The sequence below is a fragment of the Bufo bufo genome, chromosome 3 (assembly GCF_905171765.1).
Source record: "Bufo bufo chromosome 3, aBufBuf1.1, whole genome shotgun sequence".
Classification (NCBI taxonomy): domain Eukaryota; kingdom Metazoa; phylum Chordata; class Amphibia; order Anura; family Bufonidae; genus Bufo; species Bufo bufo.
Genome location: NC_053391.1, coordinates 582,164,692 through 582,179,980, shown reverse-complemented (window position 1 = coordinate 582,179,980; position 15,289 = coordinate 582,164,692). Strand labels below are relative to the sequence as shown.

The 15,289-nt window shown below is 44.3% G+C and overlaps 1 protein-coding gene across 1 annotated transcript in view; it reads left to right on the top strand.

The window, feature by feature from the left end:
• ITGB7 (integrin subunit beta 7) overlaps positions 1 to 15,289 on the top strand; it is a 140,164-nt gene that overhangs the window by 62,091 nt on the left and 62,784 nt on the right. Inside the window, exon 2 of the mRNA XM_040425792.1 lies at positions 8,070 to 8,145. Within this exon, the coding sequence (XP_040281726.1) occupies positions 8,073 to 8,145 (73 nt within the window). The 5' untranslated portion in view covers positions 8,070 to 8,072. The remainder of the gene's footprint in view (positions 1 to 8,069; positions 8,146 to 15,289) is intronic.

Below are 15,289 nucleotides of genomic sequence, written 5' to 3'. Positions count from 1 at the left end.
GGCGCAGAAGGAAAGGAATGCCATACGATTTTTGGAAGGCAGATTTAGCTGGACTGGTTTTTTTTGACACCATGTCCTATTTGAAGCCCCCCTGATGCAACCCTAGAGTAGAAACTCCATATAAGTGACCCCATCTAAGAAACTACACCCTTCAAGGTATTAAAAACTGATTTTACAAACGTCGTTAACCCTTTAGGTGCTCCACAAGTGTTATTGGCAAATGGAGATGAAATTTCAGAATTTCAATTTTTTGGCAATTTTTCCATTTTAATCCATTTTCCCAGTAACAAAGCAAGGGTTAACAGCCAAACAAAACTCAATATTTATGGCCCTAATTCTGTAGTTTACAGAAACACCCCATATGTGGTCGTAACCAGCTGTACGGGCACACGGCAGGGCACAGACAGAAGGAAAGGAATGCCATACGGTTTTTGGAAGGCAGGTTTTGCTGGACTGTTTTTTTTGACACCATGTCCCATTTGAAGCCCCCCTGATGCAACCCTAGAGTAGAAACTCCATAAAAAGGGACCCCATCTAAGAAACTACACCCCTCAAGGTATTCAAAACAGATTTTAAAAACGTTGTTAACCCTTTAGGTGTTCCACAAGAGTTATTGGCAAATGAAGAGGAAATTTCAGAATTTCAATTTTTTGGCAAATTTTCCATTTTAATCAATTTTTCCCAGTAACAAAGCAAGGGTTAACAGCCAAACAAAACTCAATATTTATGGCCCTGATTCTGTAGTTTACAGAAACACCCCATATGTGGTCGTAAACAGCTGTACGGGCACACGGCAGGGCGCAGAAGGAAAGGGATGCCATACGGTTTCTGGAAGGCAGATTTTGCTGGACTGTTTTTTTTGACACCATATCCCATTTGAAGCCCCCCTGATGCACCCCTAGAGTAGAAATGCAGCGTACTCAAGTTGTGTGTAATAGGTGTTTCTGGGTGATGTAGTGCAATATACACTAACCTGGTACAGCTGACTCTCTGCAAGGGCAGGTATAGGTAAGGAATAGTTCGTGACGCCAGTGCCAAGTAAACGGTGGCACGCCGTTTGCGGATGCAGGAATAAATGGAGGAAACGTAGTCTTAAAACAGAACTCCAACTTTAGTAGTTTTCCAAGCAGAGACAATATGGGAAATGCAGTTCCTAAGCATACAGTCGATTTTGCAATTCGGTCGATGCAGGCAATTCAGTTACAGCAGGGTAATTACAGAGTGTTGAACACAGGACTTGCAGCACAGGAGCTTGCACTCTAATTCTGTCTGATCCTGGAATACAGCAATTCTTCACCAAGGCCCATTAACCTAATTCTGGCTTTATATCCTTGGCTATGGCTTCTATAAGTACCTCCTCTGTCTTTCTGAGTACCTCTGGCTTTCCTGATCTTTGCCTCTGTCTCTCTCAGCTTCTGAATGGTTCCTCAGGCTCTTAGTCTACGGTATTCCTGCTTCTGCATATGGGAATTCAGGAGGGAATCTTCTCCTGAACAACAGGCTTCAGGCCTGGACTTGTCTCGGACATTGTCTAATCTCCAACTGTAGATTACAGATACTAGACTCCGTCTGCCTTGCACTTCCCTGTCTGGCCTTATATAAACTAGGGCTCTCTAGCTCCCTCTAGCGACCAGAAGCTGGAATGACACCCCTGCAGGCCTGTACATGCAAGTTTCACAGCAACAGGGAAATACATAACATTACATTACATGACACTTTATAAAACTGACATATACCAACTTCCCCATAAATAAGGAGGGACGACAGCACACCAAGTGACACTTTGGTAGTGACGGGTATTACAGTTCCCGTACACTACATACCCCACTGCTTTAAGCTGAGTACGACCTCGTACTCCATCATGGGTCTCCCAACGGGAATCTCTACCTGAAATAGAAAATAGAGACATGCAGGCATACATACATGTAATTCATCTGCATTTACATTTACATCAGGTCCAATTGGCAAAGGTGAAGGGTAGTGACAAGGGGCGTCGTTCTCTTCTCTCAGGATAGTGAATGGAACGGGGGCGCTGACCTGGCACAGCGTAACATTATAACCAGGATAGTCCATGACAATGAATAAGTCCATGATAAAACAGTAGAAAACGGTATAAAAGTTCTTGGAGGCTCAAATAACAAACATGAGTCCGTACCCAGGTTATTTCTTATTAATCACAGAGGCTCTCATGCGGTGGAGTCCATCTCTGGGCACAATACTTTTAAAAGAGTAAGAATCTCAGAGGCTCAGGTACTTTTGAGTCTGTCTCCGGGCACGGTTCCTTAGTATGAAGTTGCACAATATAAAGACAGCAAGAAAAGTGCTGTAATACCCCTGATCAACCTGAAAAGGGGGTGAAGGGTAAAAGGTGCAACAAAGGAACAGGCACAACTTGGCGTGGGGTAACAAAAGCAGGCAGGAGGTCCTGGAAACAAGCCTGGCCTTGCTGACTTTGTAATTTCAGTGGTCAACACCTACCACTGAGCCGTGGACAAACTGGCAGCCGCAACAAAGGACCAGGAAACATAGGACTCCTGTCCTGAAAGGGTTAACATCACTTCTGATGAAATCAATCAAAGGCCTAGCAGGCTGATTCACAGTGAAATATTGTAATCACTTGGCTCCGCTGGCAAGTATCGTCTGTAGTAGTCCTCTACAGGAGGATGTGCCCCCATAACTGTATCAGGGGGCAGCTGTAAGGTAAAGGGGCCCCTAATAGGTATTGGCCCCATAGGCCTAGGGGTGAACCCTCTGATGGACCGTGCCGGCTCTGGCATGATCACTGCAGGGTGTGACGTGCTTGGCACCGCCGCAGCAAGCGGTCCGGTGCTCTGGGTGCAGCAGTTTACGGCAATCGCGGGTCCGGTCTGGGGCACTGACGGAGCGGTGGCAACAGAAGGCGGTTTACGGGTGGTGACAGGCACCCTTACCTCATCCTTCCTCGGCGGCGTCTGGATCCTGGCGGTGTATGTCTTGCGCAACTCCCGCAACTTCTCCTCCAGCCGGACGATCTGCTCACCGATGCTCTCAGTGTCGGAGTCGCTGTCTTCTGCTGGCGCCGCCGGCGCAGGTACAGTCACCGATGACGCGGACTCGGCCTCTGCAGGTTCTGGCGATGCGTCTGGTCTCCGTCCCATCCGGATGTTCTGGAAGGTAGCACTAAGTCCTTTTAACTGCTCCAGCTCGGAGATGGTCCTCTCCCGACGAGGCAGCTCGGGGGAAGGATAGGGGCTCACCCATTTTTCCAACACGGTTGGCTGCCAGAAGACATTAGGCCCAATGAAGGAGCTCCGCTCCTGAAAGGCGTGATGGGCCGGCTCTGGAGAGCGTTCAGGTTCCCGCTCGCAGCCAGAGTAGTCTTCTTCTTCTTCTGCCTCCCAGTCCTCAGGGTTTCGCTTGGGACGGGTCACAGCAGTCGCATAAGGGCCTCGTAGGCTCTCGGCAGGGGTGTACTCCACTTCCTCTCCCTCGCGGAGGCTGTGTTGGTACGAAGGGAGGTAGTCTCTTTTGACAGACCTTCGATTAACATAGAGGTCTCTGCCAGTTAGATAGTCCTGAATAAACCCGTAGCCACGGGGTTTGTCAAACGATAGCACCACTCCCTTTCTCCTTTCCAGGCGGGGTTGGGTGTGCGTATGCTTCTCATGTATGGTCTTGGTTAGCTCCTCATAGATAATTTTGGTCTTTGTGTTCCGCTTGCTAGCGGCCTCTCGGATCTCCGCCATCAGGGAAGACCATTTGAAAGATGGCTGGAAAAAGTCCCTCCACGAGCCATAGCAGGGCTCGGGTTCTTTCTCCCTTGGCCGGCAGGCGGGTTGCTCCGGTCCCGGAGCGTAGGCCGGTGGAGCCTCCTCTAGCTCTACACCGATGTCAGTCATCTTTTCAATCCTTGGTGCGGACGCTGCAGCAACACTCTGCTCACAATCCAACATGCTCGATCCTTCTGAGGAGAGCGATAGGGTCGCGTCAATTAGAGTAGCCAGCTCCTCCCATTGCATTGGGGAGCCGCCCCCCAGGTATTCCAGTATATGGAAGGCGGTGTCCATGCTGGCAGACATGCAAATGTCCAGATAAGCCGTGGCGCCTGCCCTTGACCTTCTTCCCGCTTTTTCCTCAGAAAGGCGCCAATTTTTCCCGCCTTTTCGGGATGAAGGTGACGCAGCAGTAAATTCAGCAAGCTCAGCGGCCATCTTTAGGTGCAAACGCTGTCTATTCACTGACAGCAAGCAGGATCGTAAAAAGTCCACAAAACCACATTCCAATGCGGCGATTTTCTTCCTCTGTGCAGCGCAATACTGCACAGCGCTTTTTAGAAGTTTTGGGTACACTTTGGGTATGATTTTCAGTCCACAAAGTCCACTTGAATAAACAGGCAAATTGTTACTTTGGTCACAGGGCAACTGTATAAGGCACAAAGTTCACGCTTCTTGCACTAGAAAGCGTGCGTATCCTGTTCGTGACGCCAAAAGAGAGGTGCAGCGTACTCAAGTTGTGTGTAATAGGTGTTTCTGGGTGATGTAGTGCAATATACACTAACCTGGTACAGCTGACTCTCTGCAAGGGCAGGTATAGGTAAGGAATAGTTCGTGACGCCAGTGCCAAGTAAACGGTGGCACGCCGTTTGCGGATGCAGGAATAAATGGAGGAAACGTAGTCTTAAAACAGAACTCCAACTTTAGTAGTTTTCCAAGCAGAGACAATATGGGAAATGCAGTTCCTAAGCATACAGTCGATTTTGCAATTCGGTCGATGCAGGCAATTCAGTTACAGCAGGGTAATTACAGAGTGTTGAACACAGGACTTGCAGCACAGGAGCTTGCACTCTAATTCTGTCTGATCCTGGAATACAGCAATTCTTCACCAAGGCCCATTAACCTAATTCTGGCTTTATATCCTTGGCTATGGCTTCTATAAGTACCTCTTCTGTCTTTCTGAGTACCTCTGGCTTTCCTGATCTTTGCCTCTGTCTCTCTCAGCTTCTGAATGGTTCCTCAGGCTCTTAGTCTACGGTATTCCTGCTTCTGCATATGGGAATTCAGGAGGGAATCTTCTCCTGAACAACAGGCTTCAGGCCTGGACTTGTCTCGGACATTGTCTAATCTCCAACTGTAGATTACAGATACTAGACTCCGTCTGCCTTGCACTTCCCTGTCTGGCCTTATATAAACTAGGGCTCTCTAGCTCCCTCTAGCGACCAGAAGCTGGAATGACACCCCTGCAGGCCTGTACATGCAAGTTTCACAGCAACAGGGAAATACATAACATTACATTACATGACACTTTATAAAACTGACATATACCAACTTCCCCATAAATAAGGAGGGACGACAGCACACCAAGTGACACTTTGGTAGTGACGGGTATTACAGTTCCCGTACACTACAGAAACTCCAAAAAAGTGGCCCCATTTTAGAAACTATGGGATAGGGTGGCAGTATTGTTGGTACTAGTTTAGGGTACATATGATTTTTGGTTGCTCTATATTACACTTTTTGTGAGGCAAGATAACAAGAAATAGCTGTTTTGGCACCGTTTTTATTTTTTGTTATTTACAACATTCATCTGACAGGTTAGATCATGTGATATTTTTATAGACCAGGTTGTCATGGATGCGGCGATACCTAATATGTATACTTTTTTTTTATTTATGTAAGTTTTACACAATGATTTCATTTTTGAAGCAAAAAAAATCATGTTTTAGTGTTTCCATTGAGAGCCATAATTTTTTCAGTTTTTGGGAGATTACTTTGGGTAGTGTATGATTTTTGCGGGATGAGATGACGGTTTTATTGGCATTATTTTGGGGTGTGTGTGACTTTTTGATCGCTTGCTATTACACTTTTTGTGATGTAAGGTGACAAAAAATGGTTTATTTAGCACAGTTTTTATTTTCAATTTTTTACGGTGTTCATCTGAGGGGTTAGGTCATGTGATATTTTTATAGAGCCGGTCGATACGGATGTGGCGATACCTAAATATGTATACTTTTTTTTTATTTATGTAAGTTTTACACAATAATATAATTTTTGAAACAAAAAAAAAATCATGTTTTAGTGTCTCCATATTCTGAGCCATAGCTTTTTTATTTTTTGGGAGATTGTCTCAGGTAGGGGCTCATTTTTTGCAGGATGAGGTGACGGTTAGATTGGTACTATTTTGGTGGGCAAACGCCTTTTTGATCGCTTGCTGTTGTACTTTTTGTGATGTAAAGTGACAAAAAAATTGTTTATTTAGCACAGTTTCTATTTTTTTATTTTTTACGGTGTTCATCTGAGGGGTTATGTCATGTGATATGTTTATAGAGCCGGTCGATACGGACGCGGCAATACCTAATATGTATACTTTTTTTTTCCCTATTTTTTACCAATTTATTTTAACTTTATTTGGGGAAAGTGACGTTTTTGTTTATTTTTACTTGAAACTTTAATTTTTTGGGGAAAACTTTATTTTTTCAACATTTTTTTTTCACTTTATTTTTTGTCCCACTTTGGGACTTGAACTTTGGGGGGTATATTCCTTTACAATGCATTCCAATACTTCTGTATTGGAATGCATTGGCTGTATGAATGTGTATTAGGCTACTTTCACAGCGTTCGGGGCTCCGCTTGTGAGTTCCGTTTGAAGGGTCTCACAAGCGGCCCCGAACGGATCCGTCCAGCCCTAATGCATTCTGAGTGGATGCGATACGCTCAGAATGCATCAGTCTGGCACCGTTTGTCCTCCGCTCCGCTCAGCAGGCGGACACCTGAACGCAGCTTGCAGTGTTCGGGTGTCCGCCTGGCCTTGCGGAGGCAAACGGATCCGTCCAGACTTACAATGTAAGTCAATGGGGACGGATCTGTTTGAAGTTGACACAGTATGGCTCAATTTTCAAACGAATCCGTCCCCCATTGACTTTCAATGTAAAATCAAAACGGATCCGTTTGCATTATCATGAACAAAAAAAAAAAATATATATATATATATATTTTTTTTTTTGTTCATGGTAATGCAAACGGATCCGTTCTGAACGGATCTAAGCGTTATAGGTGCGGATCCGTCTGTGCAGATACCAGACGGATCCGCACCTAACGCAGGTGTGAAAGTAGCCTTAATTCTCATACAGCTTCCGGGGCCTGTGAGATCCAGGGGGCTGGATCTCACAGGCTCTTCACTGGAAGGCAGCGCGATGCCTTCCTTAGACATCACACTGCCTTCCATGCCATCGGGTCCCCCCTACAGCCGCATGGGGACCCTATGGCACCGCCCGATCGCCTTCGCAACCACATGTAAAGCCCGAAACCGCAGGTCTGAATTGACCTGCGGTTTGCGGCGATCGCCGATACGGGGGGTCACATGACCCCCCCGGCGTTGTGACAGGATGCCCGCTGAATGATTTCAGCGGGCATCCTGTCCCGATTAACCCCCGCCGCGCCGCAATCGCGGTTTAAACCCATGACGTACCGGTAAGTCATGGGTCCTTAAGGACTCGGGAAACATGCCGTACCGGTACGTTACACGTCCCTAAGGGGTTAAAAATGTATTATAGATTTAATTGAATAACTCAGTAGCAATCTGTATAGGACCACCTGTTGTTTGCTCTTTTTCTTATTGCTCTGTCCATCTCGCTGAGGTGGATGCACATGCTCAGTTCCATCCTTCAGCTGCCTATAGAGCTGAGATAGGGATACAGCTGCAGCAGAAAGGACATGCCCCTGAGCTGCCAGCTGGATAACAATCTACCAAATCAATTGGAGAGAGAATGAGGAGAGCTCTGGATCCCTGTATCTCACATGGATCTCTGCATCCATGTGAGGTACAGGGCTGGTTCTAGCTTTGTTAGAAAGATTTTGTCATGTACTATATGTCTGATGTTCATTTTTTACAGTTATCATGGGATAACCCCTTTAATTTCCTAGGTCACCTTCCTCTGCTCTAGTTTAGCTATGTCCTACACAAGTGCCCAGAACTGTAGGCAATAGTTGTATTATAGCAGCATGAACAGAAATTCTTTCCTTTGTAGCTATGTATGGCTAGTTCCTAATGATCGTGTTTAAGTCAGACCATGACTATATTACATTTGTTTCCAGAATATGGTGGCTGTGACGTTCATTTTGACTTTGGGACTACTTCTGTATCCAGGATCATATGGAAACAAGGAGACAGGTAATATGGTTCTTCAGAGTTTACTTTGTATAGTTTGGAAGGTGGACAACATCAGGTAGGTAACCTGTTGGTATGTGTAAATGCACCCTCAGGCACCATTCATATGACTGGCTGCAGTGCCCGTATTGGAGACCGCAAACAGCAGGTCCGCAAAACACGGGCACTGGCTGTGTGAACTCTACATCGCAGTGCAGACCCATTGACTTGAATGGGTCCGCGATCTGTAACATATGGCAGAGGCACTGGCACAGAAGTTCACGGAAGGGCTTCTGTGTTTTTCCATGTACTTCCGTGCCCGTGTCTCTGCTCTGGAAAAGATAGCATATGTCCTATCTTTAGTCGTATGCTGCAGATTATGAACACATTCAAGTCAATGAGTCCACACTCACGATGCGGAGCTCACACAGCCAGAGCCCATGTTTTGCGGACTTATGGAAACTTACCAATAAAGTTCAAATGTATACCTGTCTATCGGGTCATTTTTAAAGGAATCTATTATCTTCCCGAACCCTATTAAAGGGGTTTTCCAAGAATTTGATATTAATGGCCTATCCTCAGCAATATCTGATTGGCGAGGATGAGCTACAATATCAAGCATGGTCCCTATCCAATGGACGGCTCTGTGCTTGGTAAGCTTCGAGGAGGCCATGGCACACACCGTAGTGCCCAGGCACTCCTCATACAGCTGATCGATGGAACCCCGCCAATTTGATATTGATTACCTACCCTGATTATAGGTGATCAATATCAGAATCTTGGAAAACCCTTTAAAGTACAATATTACATGAATAGTACTGCTGTCCCTTACACCAAATCTTCATTCCACTGCTGTGTGCCCACAAACAGGCGTTGGAACTCATGGAGAGGACACATACTGGAGTCCTCTCTACGTTGCGAAAGGTATTCCAGTGCCAGTTTACATGGGAAAGGAATGAAGGTGAGTATGGACATATACATTTGAACTCCAGTGTCGGGGGGCAGCTGTACTATTCATGTAGTACTGCACTTGATAGGGTTTGGGAAGGTGGCAGATTCCATTTAATAGTTCTGGTTGGAAATTGTTTATAATTTATGTTGTATAAATCTAAATATATACATAATTAAGTAATAGATTTATTAAGAAATGTTTTAGTTCAGGATCTGTTCACACTTATATTATGGCTTCCCTTTATAACACATGTGAAGGATCTGTGACAGACGTTATCGGTACTTGATAGGGTTCATAAGGTTCTACGTGTCTGTTGTTCTATGTGGAAAATGATGCTGCATGCAGAACTATTTTTCCTATCAAACCCAGCAGAATCTGAGATGATGCCTTCCAGGCATATGAAAACTGTGGTTTAGGCTAGGTTCACATCTGTGACAGCATTTCTGTCAGGAGCCTCCGTCGCAAATTCTGGCATTAAATAAATAGAACAAAATACCACTTCAGTGATCTTTTGTCCTGCAAAATACTGGTATTCATGTTAGAAACCCAACAGACACTGTTATAGTGAATGGTATCTGTTGGGCACTGGCAGTATATACTGTAGTATAATCCAGACATGGCAGTTCCTGTATTCTTTTCCTATGCAGAATACCAATATCTTAGCACTAATATGCACATACAGTAGCCTTATTTACAATGTAAGTTGAAATAGTAAGGGGGTGTTTGATGGTGGGACAAGTACCGGCATTTATGTAAATTCCCACTGTCATGACCACATTTTCAATTTGCAGAAGAACAAGAGCAAATTACAGAAACGCTGTGATTATTTGCTCCAAATAAGAGATTCTAGATTACTGGGAGACTACACAAGGAACTGAAACACTTGTGAGTGAGATGCATATGATCAAACTCTTGGTTCCCAAGCTTTGGAGCTAACCTAGAGATCTAAAAAAAAAAATTATGTCACTTAAGGGCCCTTTACATTGCTCAATTAAGCATATTATTGTCGGGAAGGAAGCGTTTCATCCTAACAATCTCCTGCTCGTCAGTGAAGGTGACTATTACATTTACATGCAGTGATCTCCACTACAGTATGCAGAGGAGTGATCGCTAATGCCATCACTCATCCCCATACAGAATCATTGCTTGCCAGCAGTAGAGGCTGTTTATGCGGCATGATCTGCTGCTGGCAAACAATGGTTTAGGTGTCTGCATGAAAGATCCTATTACCCGATGAACAAGCGTATCGCTCATTCATCGAGTAATCAGCGGCACCTTTAAACCACCAGGTTATCGATAACGAGCTCTCCTACAAATTCTTGTTGGCAATGATTTGCCCTCAGGAGAGGTCCTCATTATCACATCAGTGGGGGTCTGAGTTGGAGCTCTGCTGAGCGCAGCTGGCTCCCTCGCAGCTTTCCAAGTACAGCAATGTACATTGTATAGCGGCTTACCTTAGTATTGCAGTTCAGCCCCATTGACTTGAATGGGGCTGAGCTGAAACTAGGCCATGTGACCGCTATGTATGGTGACGTCACATGCCCTAGGAAGAGGCCGCGCCACTCACAGAGCCCTATCCCCTTCTAACAGCTGATCCGCAGGGGTCCCACCTGTCGGAACCCCGCCGATCTGATATTGATGACCAATCCAGAAGATAGGTAATCAATATTTATTACCGAATAACCCCTTGAAGGCCTCTTTACACTTACACCGTGCGAGCGCAGCCTTATTGTTTACCTGCTTGCTGTAGAAACTGCAGCAGTGAGCAGGTGTAACTACAAGCCGTCCCATTCACCTCAATGGGACGGCTCGTTCCTATGATTTCCTATACCCCGGGCCAGTTTTTACCCTCCTGCCCAGGCCATTTTTTGGAAATCTGACATGTGTCACTTTATGTGGTAATAACTTTGCAACACTTTTACTTATCCAAGCCATTCTGAGATTGTTTTCTCGTGACACATTGTACTTCATGATAGTCATAAATTTGAGTCAATATATTTCACCTTTATTAAAGAAAAAATGAAAAATTCTCACTTTTCAAAATTTCAATATGTCTGCTTTTAAAACAGAAAGTGATACCTCATAAAATACTTAACATTCCCCATATGTTTACTTTATGTTAGCATTATTTTGTAAATTTCATTTTTTTTTTTATGAATTCTTTATTTTAATATTATAATCAACATAATAGGATAAATAGAGTCTCCATATGGACAAGACAGTGTGTACATTCTATACAGCCAAAGGAGAGGTACATACATATTTTTATCCAATAGCATAACATAACGCAATCCTGTTGAGATACAACCAGTTGAAAACGGGAGACAGAGGAAGGGTGGACAGTCAGATGATCTTCAAGTCTTTTTGATGGTCTTTATGTTCCCTTTGAAAAAGCTTGGCGAGGCGAAACACGCGTTAGGAAAACTGCTTCCTCCCCCCCCCCCGGTTTAGTATGGCGCATCAATTTATGTCTATTTTTGCATTTATGCATTGACTGTGGCTGTACCAGTTGACTGTATTGATCATATTTGAATTTTGATACCCGTATGGGCCAACTAATGTGGGTTTAGCCTTTTACTTCGTTGGTAGTCGGAGTTGTTTTCCCTACAGTAATTCCTAGTTCTTGCCATTTTGCCCTGGTCACTTTATCTAATATTGGATGCACTTTACTGGCCAGGTGGGGTCTCTATCACAGTACTCATCTGCATTATTTTATATATGTGTTTATTGCCATTGTTACATTGTGTTTCAATAAAGTGATGTTTTGTTATATTACATGTGTGGTCTATGTGATTTGGTAGAGAGGCTTTTATGTGTCCACAAATGAGTGATAGGGTTATGCTCCTGTTGGCGATATTTTGGTTTTCTATCTCTTAGAGAGAGACACACAGCACAAGTGTTTCTGAGTAGTGGGTCATAATCTGGGTGTCTATTGGTACCCACCATAGGCAACCACAGGGCTTTGGGCAGTGGATAGCCCACAGACTGTTGCGCCCAGGCTTCGAGGTATAGTTGTTTGCTAGGTTTGAGCAATTCTAACCACCTGTACAGCCTTGTAATATGAAGCAATGTCTGGAACCCCCATTCCTCCATGCTCACGTCTCTTCATCAGTAGCGAATATGGCAATCTGGGTTTCTGTCCTTTCCACAGAAATTTAGTGAACAGGGAACTAACGGAGCTAAAAAAGGAGGCAGGGTTAGGGTAAATAGGAAGCATTGATAGGGTATACAGTATTTTAGGCATAATATACGTCTTCAGTAGGGGCAATATTCGAATTCGCAATATTTCGCTAATATTTGGTAGAGTATTCGTCATATATTCACGAATTTGCGATTAATTTCTTGATCGCGAAAAATCGGCAATGTAATATTTGCGTAATGCGCGTGAAATATAGGAGTGGGTCACTATAGCTACATTTTTCAAGCAGCTAGAAGTTTCCTGAGACTGGAGAAAATGGTTGGCACAGCAGAACATTAGAATAGCTTTATATGCAGATAGAGTGCTCCAAATATTCGCGAATGCGAAATCGGCACTAATGATGCGAATATTTTGGCACAATACGCGCAACTTCACATTTTAGTAGGTCTGACTACATATTACTGATTGGTGCACTAAGTATTGTTGTGACATCACAGCATTATGTCTGTAGCATGTATGTATGTATGTATGGACAGCAGAACCTATCAGCTACACTATATCAGGATCTAACCTACACTGACTATCTCCCACTAACTATCTGTATTATATATATGAGCTAACTATCTAATGTAATGACACAGTAAAGCACAGAGCACAGCAATGACGCTGCTGTCTCTCTCAGAACTCCATAAAACTACAGAAAATGGCTGCTGCGGAGGTTCTTATATAGTAAGGGGTAGGCAACTTTCCTATTGGTTGCTAGGGAAGTTGCTTAGCTCAGATAAAGACATTGCAGCTTTCTCATTGGCCCACAGCAAGAAGGGAGGTTACTGATGAAAAAAAAATCTAGAGTATTCGAAATTACTAATATATATCACAATATTCTAAATATTTGCGATTAATATTTGCTATTCGAATATTCGCACCCAACACTAGTCTTGAGTAGGTTCTTGCGACCCATCCACAAGATATAATGGAAATCATAATCTTGCAGACGTTGTTTAAGCTCTGTTAAAAGGGGTAGAAAGTTAAGCTTATACAAATCAGTGAGATAGCTTGGGAGTTGGATGTCTACATACTTTTGGGATGTGGGGACCCATGGGTATGAGGAGTGTTGTTTGGCACTGGAGATCTCATGTTCTGGGATTCTGACATTAAGAACTTCAGATTTTGTTACATTTACCTTGAAATTTGAGAGGAGGCCAAAGTCATCCAATGTTTTTGTGAGTAGTGGGAGATCAGAGGTTGGGTTAGAAAGGAGGAATAATAAATCATCTGCAAAGGCGACACATTTAAGACTACTTTCACACTGGCGTTTCTGGGTCCGCTTGTGAGATCCGTTTCAGGGCTCTCACAAGCAGCCCAAAATGGATCAGTTAAGCCCCAATGCATTCTGAATGGATAAGGATCCATTCAGAATGCATCAATTTGGCTGCGTTTGGTCTCCGTTACATTTTTTAGATGGTCATTAAAACGCAGCTTTCAGCGTTTTGGTGACCGTCTGACTATGCGGAGCCAAACAGATCCGTCCTGACTTACAATGCAAGTCAATGGGGACAGATCCGTTTTTCACTGACACAATATGGTGCAATTGAAAATAGATCCGTTCCCCATTGACTTTCAATGTAAGTCAAGATGAATCCATTTTGAGTTAGACTTTTTTTAAAAATGAATAATGCAAACGGATCCGTTATAAATGGATACAAGTGTTTGCATTATTGGTGCGCATCTGTGCAGATACAAGACGGATCCGCACAAAACGCGAGTGTGAAAGTAGCCTAAGCTGTATGGGACCAGTCTTAAAACCTATGATGGAAGAGTTCTGGTGCACGCTTTGTAGAAGTGTTTCTACTACTAGAATAAAAAGGGAGGGGGAGAGGGGACAACCCTGCCTCGTTCCATTGGCAATGCGAAAGGCAGGAGACAGGGTGCCGTTTATTTTGATGTGGGCAGTCGGTTGTGCGTAAAGTGTAAAGATGGCAGGGACAACTCAGGGGGGAAATTAAATTTACATAAGGTAGCCTTTATAAAGGACCAGTTGACCCGATCAAATGCTTTTTCAGCATCTATTCCCAGTAGCGCAAGAGGTAGTTTACGCTTGTGTGCAATATGTATTTCATGAAGCAGTTTACATGAATTGTCTCTGCCCTCTCTACCTTTCATAAACCCTACTTGTTCTTTTCCGATGAGACGGGGAAGTAGGGAGCTAATACGAACAGCTAGCAACTTGGCCTACGCTTTCAGGTCAAGGTTCAGTAGGGAAGTGCTAACTCCCACACATTTGAGGGTCTTTCCCATTTTTGTGAATTAAGGTGATGTGTGCTTCCTGTGTTTGTTGGAAAAGGGAGTAACTAGAAGGGGCAGTAGGACATCCTCGAACTTTCAAAAGTAGAGAAGAGGAAGGCCATCGGGGCCTGGGCTTTTTAAAGGGGGGAGGCTACGTATTATACACTGCTCAAAAAAATAAAGGGAACACTTAAACAACACAATGTAACTCCAAGTCAATCACACTTCTGTGAAATCAAACTGTCCACTTAGGAAGCAACACTGAGTGACAATCAATTTCACATGCTGTTGTGCAAATGGGATAGACAACAGGTGGAAATTATAGGCAATTAGCAAGACACCCCCAATAAAGGAGTGGTTCTGCAGGTGGTGACCACAGACCTCTTCTCAGTTCCTATGCTTCCTGGCTGATGTTTTGGTCACTTTTGAATGCTGGCGGTGCTTTCACTCTAGTGGTAGCATGAGAAGGAGTCTACAACCCACACAAGTGGCTCAGGTAGTGCAGCTTATCCAGGATTGCACATCAATGCGAGCTGTGGCAAGAAGGTTTGCTGTGTCTGTCAGCGTAGTGTCCAGAGCATGGAGGCACTACCAGGAGACAGGCCAGTACATCAGGAGACGTGGAGGAGGCCGTAGGAGGGCAACAACCCAGCAGCAGGACCGCTACCTCCGCCTTTGTGCAAGGAGGAACAGGAGGAGCACTGGCAGAGCCCTGCAAAATGACCTCCAGCAGGCCACAAATGTGCATGTGTCTGCTCAAACGGTCAGAAACAGACTCCATGAGGGTGATA